General features: G+C 33.7%; 1 protein-coding gene across 4 annotated transcripts in view; it reads right to left on the bottom strand.

Moving 5' to 3' along the window:
* The window catches only part of blnk (B cell linker), a 38,576-nt gene that overhangs the window by 21,897 nt on the left and 421 nt on the right, over nucleotides 1-16,258 (bottom strand). The window contains exons 2-8 of one of the 4 annotated variants that reach the window (XM_082153396.1): nucleotides 16,095-16,157; nucleotides 8,078-8,124; nucleotides 5,476-5,541; nucleotides 4,198-4,254; nucleotides 3,667-3,713; nucleotides 3,369-3,409; nucleotides 1,743-1,878 (exon numbers count right to left, since the gene is read on the bottom strand). In XM_082153396.1, coding sequence (XP_082009522.1) covers nucleotides 1,743-1,878; nucleotides 3,369-3,409; nucleotides 3,667-3,713; nucleotides 4,198-4,254; nucleotides 5,476-5,541; nucleotides 8,078-8,124; nucleotides 16,095-16,157 — 457 coding nt within the window. Of the gene's footprint in view, nucleotides 1-1,742; nucleotides 1,879-3,368; nucleotides 3,410-3,666; nucleotides 3,714-4,197; nucleotides 4,255-5,475; nucleotides 5,542-6,975; nucleotides 7,597-8,077; nucleotides 8,125-16,094; nucleotides 16,158-16,258 lie in introns of those variants that run through there. The other 3 variants (XM_082153398.1, XM_082153397.1, XM_082153399.1) reach the window with 3 other exon arrangements.

Genomic DNA, 16,258 nt, shown 5'->3' with positions numbered 1-16,258 from the left:
AAGACCTCTTTTAAGGGTTAAGTTGCTTTCTGAATTACTTTTTTCTTTGCTAGGATTTTTATTTAATTTTAAGAGTAAACGCCCACATTTCTACGAATTTTCTTAGAATTTTGTCACTAGGAGCTACTCTTTGCATTAGAATTTTTTTTATGAATACGGGCCCATGAGCTTTAAAAAAAAAAAAAAAAAATCACATTTCATTTTGCAAAACATCTTTTGTGTTCAACAGAAGACAGTCGTTTGGCATTTCGGTGGGGAAATGATGGGAGAGTTTAAATGTATTCAGTGAACTAGCCTTTTAAAGTCAACATGAAATGCTGTACTTTGCAACCCATTTTTCTTGTAAAACAAGATTCAGAGTGAATTCTGGCAGGACTGGATTACAGAAATAAGAGTTCTTGGCAGAGCTGCACGATTCTGGATAAACTGAGAATCACGATTTGTTTTGGTTTCAAATAGAGATCGTGATTCTGAATAGACAATTAAACAAAATTACATGTCGTCTTAAAGGAGAAGTTCACTTTCAAATAAAAATTTCCTGATAATTTACTCTCCCCACGTCATCCGAGATGTTCATGGCTTTCTTTCTTCAGTCGAAAAAGAAATTAAGGTTTTTGAGGAAAACGTTCCAGGATTGTTCTCCATATAGTGTCTTCAATGGGGTCCAACGGGTTGAAGGTCCAGATGTGAGTTTCAGTGCAGCTTCAAAGTCTCGACACGATCCAGCCGAGGAATAAGAGTCTTATCTAGACAAACCATCGCTCATTTAAAAAATAAATAATAATAATTATATACTTTTTAACCACAAATTCCCGTCTTGTACTATCTCTGAGATGCGCCACGCATTACATCATCCCATTGGAAAGGTCACGAATCCTGGAATGTTTTCCTCAAAAACCTATATATATATGTTCTTTTCGACTGAAGAAAGAAAGACATGGACATCTTGGATGACATGGGGGAGAGTAAATTATCAGGAAATGTTTATTTGAAAGTGAACTACGCCTTTAATTTACTATAGATTCTGACACAATGTTAATTACTGCAGTTTAATTAATGTGAATGAATTATTTTTTTCAATTGGTTGAGTGAATGATTCAATGACTCATAAAGACTTCCCTTGTTTCATCATTGGATGAATCAGCGTTTTTGAACGAATCTCTTGAATGAATAGCACATTTTTAACAGTCACTTGTCGCCACCTACTGGTGGAAAGATGTAATGATACAATCGTTATTTTAAAGGGTAACTCTCGCCAAAATGCAACCCTAGGGTCTTTTTGTTAATCTACCCGAGGCAAACTTTTGTTTAAAAGCATAATTAGAATGGAAACTTTAAGTTTGACCGTATTTTCGTTTTCGGTCAAATTTCCTTTTGAATGGGAGTGCTTGGGGCACTACTGTGATAGCATCAAAAATCACTATTTTTAAAACACTAAGGAGGCTCGACACAACATGAAACTTTGCTGGAAGTATCACCAGAGACTCTACACATGAACTCCAGCATTGAGAACATTGTTTGTGTTCACAAAGTTTACTAAAAAGAAAGATTTTGAACAACTCACTGTGTTTCCGTCCGCCGGCATTTTGACAGTCAAAAATAGTCAAAATAAAAGACAGTTTTTGAACAGCTAAAATAACCAGAAGCGGATGAGATCGGAAGCCTCGACACATTCAGGTTACAAATGTTCGGAAATGAAAAGTGAGGTGGATAAGATCCAGTGCGTCGTGATACTCACTCACCCACATACTCTCCTCTGGGGTTCATGATGGACGAGCCGATGGTAAAGCCCTTCACACTGTGACCTTCTGACCTCGGCGGAGGCTCGTAGTTATCATCGTGATCAACGCCCTGTGGCTCCTCATATGTATCGCTGTCCTGAAATATTAATATGTGATCAGTGTCTTTCTATATGTCCTGCTTTTACAACAGCAAGAGTGGAGATTAATCGGTATAACTGCATTTTGAAAATTATACTTAAAGTAATTGCTTTTATTTACATTTAATTTTAATGTGAAGTTAGTATCATTGAGATACTATTATATATTATAGCATTTAATAATATTTTGAATTAGTTTTTTATTTTTACATATACTATTTTCAAGTTTTAGTAATTTGGTCGTGTGGTTTTGTTATTTTGATTAGTTTTGCTTTTTAAACCGTGCTGACAAAGTGATTAATTGCGATTAATCACATCTAACATAAAAATATGTGTGTGTAAGTGTAAGTGTGTGTGTGTGTAAGTGTGTGCAAGTATGTGTGTGTGTGTGTGTGTGTGTGTGTGTGTGTGTGTGTTTGTGTGTATATATATATATATATATATTTGTTGCACTTTTTTATTTGGTGTAAAAAGGGCCTTTAAACTGTGTTCATATATTTCATGAGTAAATACTAATTAGATATGTTTATTTAAAAATAATATATGAATATTGTGAAACTTAAATTACTGAAATTAATATTGAATTGCAACACTACACTGTAAAAAAAGTTGATGCCTTAAATGAAGTACAATCAACTCTGATGTCATTTCAACGTTAATTACATTAAACTGACTTAAAAGATGAGTTGAATCTTGTATAACTTATATAAAAAGTTGAAAATTGCTCAACTTATTTTGATGAGCTAAAGCAATGTAAAAACATATGTTGTCATAACTTATTACATGGCTTGGTTGAACTCTAATATAGAATGCGATGTGTTATTTCTTGATAACAGCTGCTAAGTATAACCACACCGTTGCCATGATAAACAGAGCGTTGCTATGGACGCAGGATTCTAACCGTAGAGACGGAACTGGAAAGCAATACAAACATTTTTAAATCAATAAACTCCTTTTTAAATCAATATTTTGTGGCAAATTATTGATTTATTTGGTAGGTAGCCATGTAATAAGCAGGATAATTACATTTACATTTACATTTATTCATTTAGCTGACGCTTCTATCCAAAGCGACTTACAATTGCTATATATGTCAGAGGTCGCACGCCTCTGGAGCAACTAGGGGTTAAGTGTCTTGCTCAGGGACACATTGGTGTCTCACAGTGGATTCGAACCCGGGTCTCTCACACCAAAGGCATGTGTCTTATCCATTGCGCCACTACCACCATGATAATGTAGAGCGAGGCGGTTGTTATAGCGATTACAACCCCTTCAGGATGAGTCAAGCTCCGCTTCGCGTCGGGGTCGCGATCAGCCTGTCATCGCTCTTCATTATCCCTTACTTATTGATCATATCATTTTTTCTGGTCGTACAGTCATTAAATTATTACTGATGTTACATTTGTACCATTTCTCCCGTAAGTGAGCTGTGAATGTCTTTATCGGGCGGAGAAGTGATATTACTGTAGAAGAACAATCATGCACTTACAAAATCTGAGTCAGAGTATCTCTCGGTATCTGGAGCTTCGCCTGAAAAGTGACACAACATGAGGTCATGAGGTCAGAAACTGAATATATTTAGAGTGTGTTTTAATGGTCCTGTGTCATGCATGTCATTTTAAGGGCCACTGTATTACATTATGCTTTATATTATTTCATAGGCCCTGAATGAACCTGACTCTGCATTGGGTCACATCAGCTGAAGTCTTTTTTAAGGGTCAGATCAAGTAGAAATAGGTGCACATTTTTCATCTGCACACTTTCTATTCCTGTTGAGAGAGACTTGCCTTGATAGTCCCTTGCTGGTACTTTTGGAGGACCTTTCTTCTTTATTCTGAAACAAAATTGAAAGCAACCCAAAATACAGGAAGTTTTTGAGAGTTGATATCAGCACATTGTGGATTAGTGATGGATTTGTAGTTTTCATTTGTCAGCAAACCTTTAAACACCGCATCATTTAATTGCATGTAATCTACAACAGGCAAAAGCAAAGACACACAATGGCTGGATGCATTTGCAACGGAATAATGAGACGGTTGTTAAAGTTAAAAAGCCAGATTATAGTGAGTCTTTCCAAAGACACCACAAAGATGACGCAACGGTGGCTTGTCTGGGGCCATTTCTACACATACAGACAGAGAAGAACAAGCAGAACAAGCTATATTTTGCACTTGAAAAGAGCTTTAAAGCAAGATCATTTGCTTTTCAATAAGCCTAAGTTTTAAGCAAACACACCTACAGGCTAACAGTGATGTTAAGACACGCATGCATGCTTTTATGAGTTAGGGTTCACAAACGCAGTGAAACAATGATCATACCGGTCCAGCGTATTTCTCCCGGTTTTGAGAATATTAGCGGTTTGTTCGTTCTGAAACCTTAAAAATGAATAAGTTTAGTTATTTGTATTGATGATGAATATTAATCACATTTCCTGAAGAATATGTGAGTGTGCAAAACTCACCTCCACTTATCTAGTAGGGATGGGGCGGTATGAAAATTTCATATCACGATAATAGTGACCAAAATTATCGTGATTTATCAATACTATCACGGTTTTGTTAAAACGAGAGGAAAGTGTTCAAAAATAACTGATGCTCAAACATTTCAACAAGTTTTATATTTGAAAATCAACAAACAACAAATAAAACAAGCATCTCTATGCACTTTTTTAAGCAAGATTATATTCTGAGGCATTTCCTTACTTAAAATTACCGTTGTCAATAGCAACGCGTTATAACACAGCGCACATGCATCACAACGGACGCGCATTCAAGTACAACTTGCCGTCTTGCGTCTCCGTTTTCGATTGTATTGAAAATGAAATCAGAGTTGATTTATTGTTTACTGAGTTTGATCATATTTTTGTGATCATGTAAGATTTGAAACATTAATCTGCCTTCCGCCATTCCTTCTCGAATAAAAAAAACAACAACATTGCGGCGCGGCGCCGGCGCCAGCCTATTGTTGGCTGGACAGGGTTTACAGTGAATTATTAAAATCGCGATAATCAAACACGGTTTTAATGATAATTCAATTTTAAACGATAATACTAACCGTCAGTACATTTGATCGTGGTTTATAGTGAAAGCGGTAATTGTCCCATCCCTATTATCTAGTATTTAAGAGGATTTTATTTCTGAAAACGATCAAAACACGTGTCGTAGTAAAGTTCAGACACGAGGAATCATTCATGTCTGGCGCGTAACTGGTGCGTAACTAACATGCATTGAAGTGCAGTGAAGTTTCATATACTCAGGGTTTATGGAAAAACCCCTAAGCATGAACAATTGCTACTGTGATACTTGACTTGCAATACAATGCAATAATTGCATAAGGAATGCGCCGAAACTGTTTTTTTTTTTTATGTTCCTATAATGAATGTTTTGGACCACAGGTGTCCTTTCATTAATAACAATTGCTTGCTATTGGTGCAATAATGCTGTTTTCCTTCATGCACGCCACACCTAATGACCTGTTTTGGGACTATTCCTCTGAATGAATAGAGGAAGTGAGAGCGAATGTCACCAGATGTTTCCTTGTGTCTGTTTTCAGCCCGACTGCGAGTCAGGACTGATGATGTGTATATAATAACATACCGTTTTAGTCTGTTGAAGAGGCTGTCGTCATTCTTCTTTATATCTTGAACAATTTTTTGGAGTTGCCTGAAAAACAAAACACGATGAGAGTTAGCCTAATTAAAGCACATACACTAGTGGTTAAAAGTTGGAAAGAAGTCACTTCTGCTCACTAAGGCTGCATTTATTTGATCAAAAATACAGTAAAATTGTGAAATATTATTGTAATTTAAAATTGCCGTTTTCTATGTGAATATATAGTAAAGTGTAATTTATTCCTGTGATCAAAGCTGAATTTTCAGCATCATTACTCCAGTCTTCAGTGTCACATGATCCTTCAGAAATCACTCTAATATGATGATTTGATGCACAAGAAACATTTATGATTATTATCACTGTTGAAAACAGTTCATATGTAACATGATTCATATTTTTGTGGAATCTGTGATACATTTTATTTTTCAAGATTCTTTGATGAATAGAAAGTTCAAAAGAACAGCATTTATTTGAAATAGAATCTTTTGTAACATTATAGATAGATAGATAGATAGATAGATATTCAGATTGAAAGATAGATCGATATTCAGATTTACAGATTTACATTTATGTATTTGGCAGACACTTTTATCCAAAGCGACTGACATTGCATTTCAAGCTACACATTTACAGTCTTATCAGTTCTTGCTTTCCCTGGGAGTCGACCCCATGACCTTGGGAATGCCAACGCGTTGAATTATGTGTTTTAACATCTGATCAGATCCCGAGATAACAGTTTCTGACAGACTCAATCTGAGCGGCTTCACGTCTGTGAGCGAGACGTATAATGAACATAATCACAGTCCTCAGAACAGTCCAACACTAACTCTCTAACTCCACCAAATCCATCAGACAGTCACATGATCATCCTCACTGAACTCCGCTATCAGGAATCACACTGAAGTTGTGCTGATTAAATGCTTTTACATTTACATTTATGGCCATTTGATTATTTTATTTTTTTTACACATTTTGAGAGATACAGATAAAAAAGTTGCTGGGCAACGATTAATCGCATCCAAAATAAAAGTTTGTGTTTACATAATATATGTGTGTGTACCGTGTATAATTATTTTGTGTATAAAAATACACACACACACATGCATGTATATATTTAAAAAATATTTCTTTGTATATACATTATACATAATTTAAATTATATATAAATATTTTACATATAAATAACACATTTAAAAAAAAAATATATATATAAATGCATGTGTGTATTTATATACACAAAATAATTGTACACACACATATATTATGTACACAAACTTTGATTTTGGATGCGATTAATCGTGATTAATCGTTACCCAGCACTGATTAAAAAAAAACAATTACACGCAATTTAGGTTTGACCAGCAAAATGTTAGATCCTTTAGAAGCAGTTTTACTCTCTTAACATTAAATGTTTGTTAACCAGTGTTAATGTGACTGGAAGAGCGCAGTAAACCTCCTAACGCATGAATATCAGAGATCTCTCACCTCAGTTTATCAGCAGCAGGAGCCGTGAATCTGTTGAACTGCTCCATTGTGTGTGTGTGACTGTCGAGTGTGAGCTCGTACTCTATCATGTGTGTGTGTGTGTGTGTGTGTGTGTGTGTGTGTGTGTGTGTTAAACAGCACATGCTGCAGATGTAGAGGAGGGACGTTTTCCACAGAAGTGGTTCGTAATGAGGATTTCGAAACTGCCGTTAAACGTCATGTTACCTCTATATTTAGAGTCAAACCTGATTCACTTGATGCTATTTCTTGAATCTCAGTTCTCCGTCTGTGTTTTTTTCCAACCTTTTAATGTCTAATAACAATTCTGAATGATTTTGTCTTAACATTATTGCACTAGTCTTCTGATGCATACAAATCTACACTGTGAGTGACGTTTAATGCAGTCGCATTAATAATGTAAAGTAAGCACTCGTATTTTTCTCCATGGATACGAAACAAACTCGCATGGCTTTTCTTAAAAGGTTGTGAAAGTATGTGCTTTATTTTTAGTTGCATTGCAACAATAATAAAGTGACAGTGTTCTGTAATGTAGATGTTGTGACGACTACATATTTCTTTGCAAAACCTTTTTTAAAGCCATTATTCATAATGCATGTTATAATAATGCATCTTTTCATAAATAAAACCAAAGTTAAAATGCATTATGGGTAGATTCCTTTTTGATTGTTTGTCTTGTTTTAATGCATTATACTTTCTAAAAGTGTACTAGGGGAAAAAAAATATTATAATGCATTTTAACTGTAAAATGTACAAATAAAAAATGCATCATAAAGTGCATTAAAAGGCGTAACTAATGCATTAAAATACTTTTAGAATGCATTATATATAAAGACTTCAAGTAAATTGTTACACCATTTTATATTGCTGAAATCTTATAGTATATTAGTAGTAAATATATTTTGTTAGATGGACGGGCCACAATCCTGCTTTGTGTGTGTTAGTAAAACTAGAGCGTTTCCTCATTGCTGCAGGCAATCATTGACCAATGAGGAACACATGACAAATAATACTGGGAATATAATACTATAAGTGCCTGGGTGTAGAGTTTAGAGTAGAAATAGAAGAGAAACCAGTTCCTTACGGCCGATGGAGGAGGCTGAACTTGTTGAGGTCGCCGTCCGACAGAGTCTGTGAAAGAAACCACAGTTCAGAGAAGCTTTTCATGGGGAATTTCTACCAAGAGAATTAGTAATACATCTTATAATAATCTGATACAAACAAACAAACTCTCAGTGACTTTGCTTAGAAGAAACTCATTCTAGAGAATAAAAATAAAAAATAAATATTGCATTTGTGCTTAAATAATAGTAGTTAAATTAGGACATCTGATTCATTTCTGTGTATAGGCCTATATATATATATACAGTACAGGTCAAAAGTTTGGAAACATTACTATTTTTAATGTTTTTGAAAGAAGTTTCTTCTGCTCATCAAGCCTGCATTTATTTAGCAAAAATACAGAAGAAAAAAAAAGTAATATTGTGATATATTATTACAATTTAAAATAATTGGTTTTCAATTTATTATACTTTAAATTATCATTTATTTCTGTGATGCAAAGCTGAATTTTCAGGATCATTACTCCAGTCTTCAGTGTCACATGTGACATCCAGTCTATCACATGATCCTTTAGAAATCATTCTAATATGATGATTCATTATCAAATTTGGAAACAGTTCTGCTGCTTAATATTTTTTCATAACCTGTGATACTTTTTTAGGATACTTTGATGAATAAAAAAAAAGAAGCAAATGTTTTAAAAATAGAAATCTTTTGTAACACCAATATCCACTACTGGTCAGTAATTTGGGGTCAGTAATTTTTTTCTTTCTTTTTTTGAAATAAATCAATACTTTTATTCAGCAAGGATGTGTTAAATTGATGAAAAAGTGATAGTAAAGAAGATTTATATTATTAGAAAATACCTTTCCACAGGTGTATTAATCAAGCACAATGCAGTCTGCATTCATAATCTAGGTGCTTGATTTTATACACCTGTGGAAAGGGACCTGATGAAATCCATGAATATATTAGGCAGCAGAACTGTGTCCAACACTCATAATAAATCAGAATATTAGAATGATTTCTAAAGGATCATGTGATAGACTGGATGTCACATGTGACACTGAAGACTGGAGTAATGATCCTGAAAATTCAGCTTTGATCACAGGAATAAATTATTCTTTAAAGTATATTCAAATAGAAAACTATTATTTTAAGTTGTAATAATATTTCACAATATTACTGGGGTTTTTTTCTGTATTTTTTATCAAATAAACACAGCCTTGATAAGCATTAGAGACTTCTTTCAAAAATATAAAAAAACATAATGTTTCCAAACTTTTAACCTGTACTGTATATATATATATATATATATATATATATATATATATATATATTTTTTTTACTTTTTATTTGATTTCATAAATTAGTTCAGAAATTGACTCGGCAGTTTATATCACTCTAAAGTCCTTCTGTGAAACACTATAAATGTTTAATGAAAATATACATGGGTAAATATTGTAATGCTTTGTTTGATTAAATTATATCAGTTATTGTTGTTTGACTGTAATTTAATGCATTTCAGTTGCTGAACATCATTGCATTTTGTGCCACATAAAATCATAGCAAAAGTAAAATATTAAGTCTCTGACGTGTGGCTTCATAGAGTTAAAATAAAATATATTCTGCCATTTATTCCCTTTCTGAATGAATACAGGTGTAGCTGAAGACAATTTGCACTCATAAATATAATAATAACTTTAAATGCACTACAAACTGTGGATCATAGTAAGAAAACTGATGTTACTTTGCAGAATGGGATTTCTAAGTTGAGCCGAAAAGGTGAAATCATGCAACAAATAAAATATGATCTTTTTTTTAATGTGAGATCTTATAATGAACTTCTCTGGGTTTATTAGGGACACAGAATTCATGCTCAACGCTTTAAACATTAGTATGCTACGCTTCTACTTCAGGAGCCGCTGAATAATTCAGTGAGGAAGTTGTTTTGTTCCTAGTTTAGCATCTTCGTGTTTTCGAACACCCTAGTTATGTTTTGAATGAAATACTGTAGCTTACTGAATTATGCAACAATAGATATTTCCGTAGTAGTTTGGTGAGGGTTTTTCCCCCAGTCAGAAAGCTTGATCTGGCTTTTCCCTGATTCCTACACTAGGTGGAGCTCTCGCCCAGCAGCCAAACTGTGTGTGTGTGTGTGTGTGTGTGTGTGTGTGTGTTGGGGAAAGTGCATACATTTGAGTGTTCTGACGTATTGGCATATATTAACGAGTCATAAAATCAATGGACAGAGCTTGATGACTGTTAATAAATGATGAGGAGAGCATTCGAAGGAAGAAAATGTCCTCTGAGACTCACAGAGAGACGATTTATGCTCTAATTCTTCCTGAATAATGTAAATACTCTATTTTACATATTTATTTTTTATGTTAAAATTCTTTGGCCTCGTTTCATTTTGCACTTTTTAGTAGTTACTTTTATGAGCTTCTCTTTCCTTTAACTTAACTTTATTTGGGTTGTGGAGATGCTGGAGCATCTTGGGCTGAATGCTTATTTTATTTTATTTATTTTATTTTATTTTATTTTATTTTATTTTATTTTATTTTATTTTATTTTATTTTATTTTATTTTATTTTATTTTATTTTATTTTATTTGGGTCAAGGAGATGCTTATTATTTAATTTTATTTAATTTTATTACTTTTTTATTTGGGTTGTGGAGATCTCAGGTTTAAGGTGTATTTTATTTATTACATTTTTTTTATTTATTATTTATTTACTTTACTTTAATTAAATTCTTTGGCCTCATTTCATTTTGCACTTTTTAGTAGTTACTTTTATGAGCTTCCCTTTCCTTTAACTTAACTTTATTTTGGTCGTGGAGATACTGGAGCATCTCGGGCTGAATGCTTATTTCATTTATTTTATTTTATTATTTTTTATTTGGGTTGTGGAGATGCTGGAGCATCTCAGGTTTAAGGTGTATTTTATTTATTTAAAAAATTGTTTATTATTATTTATTTATTTACTTCATTTAGGTCATGGTGAGGCTGGAACATCTCCGACTAAAGGCTTATTTTATTTTATTTATTTTATTTTATTTATTTATTTATTTTTATTTGGGTCATGGTGAGGCTGGAGCATCTCGGGCCGAAGGTTTCTTTTCTTTTCCTTTATTATTTTTATTTTATTTGGGTCACGGAGATGCCTTTTATTTTATTTTATTCATTTTTGATTTGGGTTGTGGAGATGCTGGAGCATCTCAGGTTTAAGGTGTATTATATTTATTTAAAAAAATATTTTTTATAATTTTTTTATTTACTTCATTTGGGTCACGGTGATGCTGGAACATCTCCGACTAAAGGCTTATTTTATTTTATTTTATTTTATTTTATTTATTTGGGTCACAGTGAGGCTGGAGCATCTCGGGCTGAAGGTTTCTTTTATTTGATTTTCTTTTCTTTTACTTTATTATTTTTATTTTATTACTTTTTTATTTGGGTTACGGAGATGCTTATTTTTTTTTATTTTTTTTTTTTATTTAATTTTATTACTTTTTTATTTTGGTCGTGGAGATACTGGAGCATCTTGGGCTGAATGCTTATTTTATTTTATTTTACTTTATTATTTTTATTTTATTTGGGTCAAGGAGATGCTTATTATTTTATTTTATTTTATTACTTTTTTATTTGGGTTGTGGAGATGCTGGAGCATCTCAGGTTTAAGGCGTATTTTATTTATTTAATTTGTTTATTTATTATTTATTTATTTACTTCATTTGGGTCACGGTGAGGCTGGAGCATCTCGGGCTGAAGGTTTCTTTTATTTTTTATTTTATTTTATTTTATTAGGGTTGCGGAGATGCTTGAGCATCTCGGGCCGAAGGTTTCTTTTATTTTTTGATTGATTGCAAAGCATGTAAACTTTGACACCGCCACATGAACAGGCCATTAGTTAGCCTCAAACTAGAAATATGGTTTGAACTATAAATAAAAATGTTCATCACATATCCTTCTGCTTTCAGTGTAATACTCTCTGCGTTACGCATCAAAACCCCCGACAGCTGAAGTCTTGGCGAAGCGTCTTTCATAAGTATCTGACGGATCTAAAAGAGACAAATGCAAGAGGTTGAGTTTTCTGAATCTCCAACTCTCTGCAGACAAAGACAAGAAAATCTCAAAGTCCTGCCTAAAATCAAGCTTAGCCTTTTGACACAGAATAAAATATGGAATATTTCTCCTTGGAAGCTGCTTGCTGAGGTGAATTATTTATGTGGAGATTCTCCAGGAGTCGAAGCGAGAGACACTGGAATCACAGCTGCATATTAAACAGCTTCAGCTTTCACATAAGCGGCGCTCAGAGTCTCGGCTCGAGTCCCACAGACTCTCAGACCTCATGTGCCTGAACGCTGTCAGAGACATGTGACGTATGACATCAAGAACCACAGGATCACCAAGTCTGACCAAGTGCTCCGTCTACATGAAACCTCTTCAGACTCCGGGACTCTTGTGTAACACTAGGGGTGTCACAATATATGGCAACACAAAAATACAACAATATGTATTGTGTATAGTTCACCCAAAATAAAAAATCATGTTTTCAGAGTTTTGGTGTCAGTACTACATAAACTACTATATATGATGTTGAATATAATGTACACTCTCTGAAAAAAAGGTACAAAAGCTGCCATTGGGACAGTTCCTTTCAAAAGGGTTCTAATATGTACCATTTAATATGCAATATGCATACACTTTTGGAACTAATATGTACACTTTTACACTTTTGGAACTAATATGTACACTTTTACACTTTTGGAACTAATATGTACACGTTTGGAACTAATATGTACACTTTTGGAACGTTTGGAACTAATATGTACACTTTTGGAACTAATATGTACACTTTTGGTACTAATATGTACACGTTTGGAACTAATATGTACACTTTTGGTACTAATATGTACACTTTTGGTACTAATTTGTACACGTTTGGAACTAATATGTACACTTTTGGTACTAATATGTACACTTTTGGAACTAATATGTACACTTTTGGAACTAATATGTACACGTTTGGAACATTTGGAACTAATATGTACACGTTTGGAACTAATATGTACACGTTTGGAACTAATATGTACACGTTTGGTACTAATATGTACACGTTTGGAACTAATATGTACACTTTTGGTACTAATATGTACACTTTTGGTACTAATTTGTACACGTTTGGAACTAATATGTACACTTTTGGTACTAATTTGTACACGTTTGGAACTAATATGTACACTTTTGGTACTAATATGTACACTTTTGGAACTAATATGTACACTTTTGGAACTAATATGTACACGTTTGGAACATTTGGAACTAATATGTACACGTTTGGAACTAATATGTACACGTTTGGAACTAATATGTACACGTTTGGAACTAATATGTACACTTTTGGTACTAATATGTACACTTTTGGAACTAATATGTACACTTTTGGAACTAATATGTACACGTTTGGAACATTTGGAACTAATATGTACACTTTTGGTACTAATATGTACACTTTTGGAACTAATATGTATACTTTTGGAACTAATATGTACACTTTTGGAACTAATATGTACACGTTTGGAACATTTGGAACTAATATGTACACGTTTGGAACTAATATGTACACTTTTGGAACCAATATGTACCTTTGAGGGACTAATTTACACTCTTTTGTAAAGGTATCGCCACAGTGACAGCTTTTGTACCTTTTTTTCTGAGAGTGTATAATAATGCAATGGGGGGAATATTTGTAACAATATGGTGTAACAATATATGGCAATACAAAAATACAACAATAAGTATCGTGGATGGTGACAATATTTATTGTGTATAGTTCACCCAAAATAAAAACATGCAAGTTTTCAGAGTTTTAGTGTCAGTACTACATTAAACTACTGTATATAATGTTGAATATAATGTATAATAATGCAATGGGGGAATATTTGTGGGTCCTGATAATGCCAAATGTCTGATGTTACCAGTAAAAAGTGACAAATATAACTAGTCGGAGACAGAGTGCAAGCATATATTATAAAGCATATATAATAATTCTGAAGAATTCATAAAGCTTCAGAATCATGAATATTGTTATTCCGGTGTCTCTATTGTCCTGTGCTTTGGGTTTCAGCACTAATTCCAAGTCTATTCATTTACACACACAGTGTAAAACCTTCCAAACTGATCTGAGACCAGGAAAAAAAATTGCTTTCCAAGTTGCAAGCAACTCCAAATTATAAGACTCACGAGATGATTCGGGTTTTCTTTCCTATTAAAATCAAGGGATTGTGTTTTATGAACTCTTCTTCTTGTTGGAAAAGTAGCATGTAAGTCAGTCTTGTTGGTAATTTAACACTGGAGTGAAAGTCATGATGTTCTGCTTCCAGAAGTCTCATCACGCGCTCAGCACACACACTCATCGAGTGTCAAAGGAAACGTTCCTGTGATCTACACACTCTTTCACCAGATGGTTACCGCATAAACGCCACATGAATATGCAAAGATATCTAATATATGCCCTCAGCACCCGTTCAGGAGGACACTGGGAGAGTTGGGGAAAACATGATGTTTCTTCACCAAACTTTAGGCTGCAAGTGAAAGTGAATGAAATGAAATGCCCTTCTTCCCAGTAAAGGAGGTTTAGTACGCCCAGTTGGCCAATCAGGATTTAGGAAGTAGTTTCGGAAGAAAAGAGGACGTCATTTTCTTTTTTTAATGTCAACTTTTTGCAGAGTCAACAAAACATAAATGAGGACCAGTGTATTTAGTTTTCATCATACTTATAATGAGATATTTAAAAAAGCATCAGAACAGGCAAGACTTTTTTATTTTACTTTCATTTATTAATATATTTATTTTTTATTTATCCACTTTCTCGGGCTGAAGTTTTATTTTATTTTATTTTTTATTTACGTCTTGTGCTACATTTTTTATTTGATGTATTTTATTTTATGTTTTATCTGTCTCGGGCTGAAGTTTTTTATTTTATTTATTTATCTACTTTCTCGGGCTGAATTTTTGTTTTATTGTATTTTTTATTTATCTAAGGGCTGAAGTTTTATTTTATATATTTTATTTACTGTCTTGAGCTGAAGTTTTGTTTTATTTTAGATATTTAAATTTTTTTTTTTTTACTTATCTACTGTCTCTTACTTTACACAATCCAACTAAACACTGATCTCCACACATGCAGTGATTGATGACCATATCGGGCTGGATCGAGTGAGTCTGATGTTTCTGATTAACTTTATACGGGTCATAAATTCGATTTTGTACTGATGACATCATGCATGTCCCACCCTTCATGTTTTTTCTCTTGTTGAATATCCAATTTGTAAATGTGTCACATTATTAATAACAAATGTGTAATAATGACTGTTTCCAAACAGTTCTTCAGGCGATCGCACTCAAACCTGACAGCATACACTCTCAGAAAATAAAGTACATATTTGTACCTTTAGGGGTACAATGGCTTATCACTGGGACTGTACCCTCAAGGGTACAATGTTGTACCTTAACCTTTAAAAGAAACGGTATGTACCTTTTAATGCTTTTTGACCCTCAAAAAGGTACATATATGAACCTTGAGGTCCAATAATAACCCTTATGGGGTACGTTAGTGTAGATTATACCTTGGGGGACAGAAATGGACTCCTACTGTACTGTACCCCTATTTCTCACAGCATGAATAATCTCCGGTAGGTCATTAGAAGTCTTTCCCTGGACTGACGGTTCCAGTTTCACCACATCATCTTAAACGATAAATAGTTGCGCTTGTCTAATTCCTCCATCAATGCAAATCCACTTTAAAAACCACAGCAAGATGACTGAGTCAGACTGCCATCATTATAATCGCTCACTTCCCCATATGAAAGAGTTTTAAAAGCACTGATTGCATCTAAAATACACGATTAGTATAATCAAATGTTAACGATATTAACACTGATTAGATTTAGCTGACATCTGCAAAGTGAAAATATTGGTCAATATTGAGTATTGACCAAAAGCGAAGATTTGACCAAGAAAGGGAACTTACCAGAAACCGACAGCCGTCAATCCGGTTCCTCTGAACCGAGTCTGCACAGTCTCGCATGTTGTTCTGTGAACAAACACACTTAAGCTTCAGCTCATTTACACATTCATCAATAAACATGACTTCACCCCTTATTGCACTGGATGAAACAACAAAAATAGGCCTAG

Source organism: Leuciscus leuciscus (assembly GCF_965113295.1).
Source record: "Leuciscus leuciscus genome assembly, chromosome: 22".
NCBI lineage: Eukaryota > Metazoa > Chordata > Actinopteri > Cypriniformes > Leuciscidae > Leuciscus > Leuciscus leuciscus.
The sequence above is the reverse complement of the archived record's forward strand: the minus strand, read 5'-3'. Positions and strand labels throughout refer to the sequence as shown.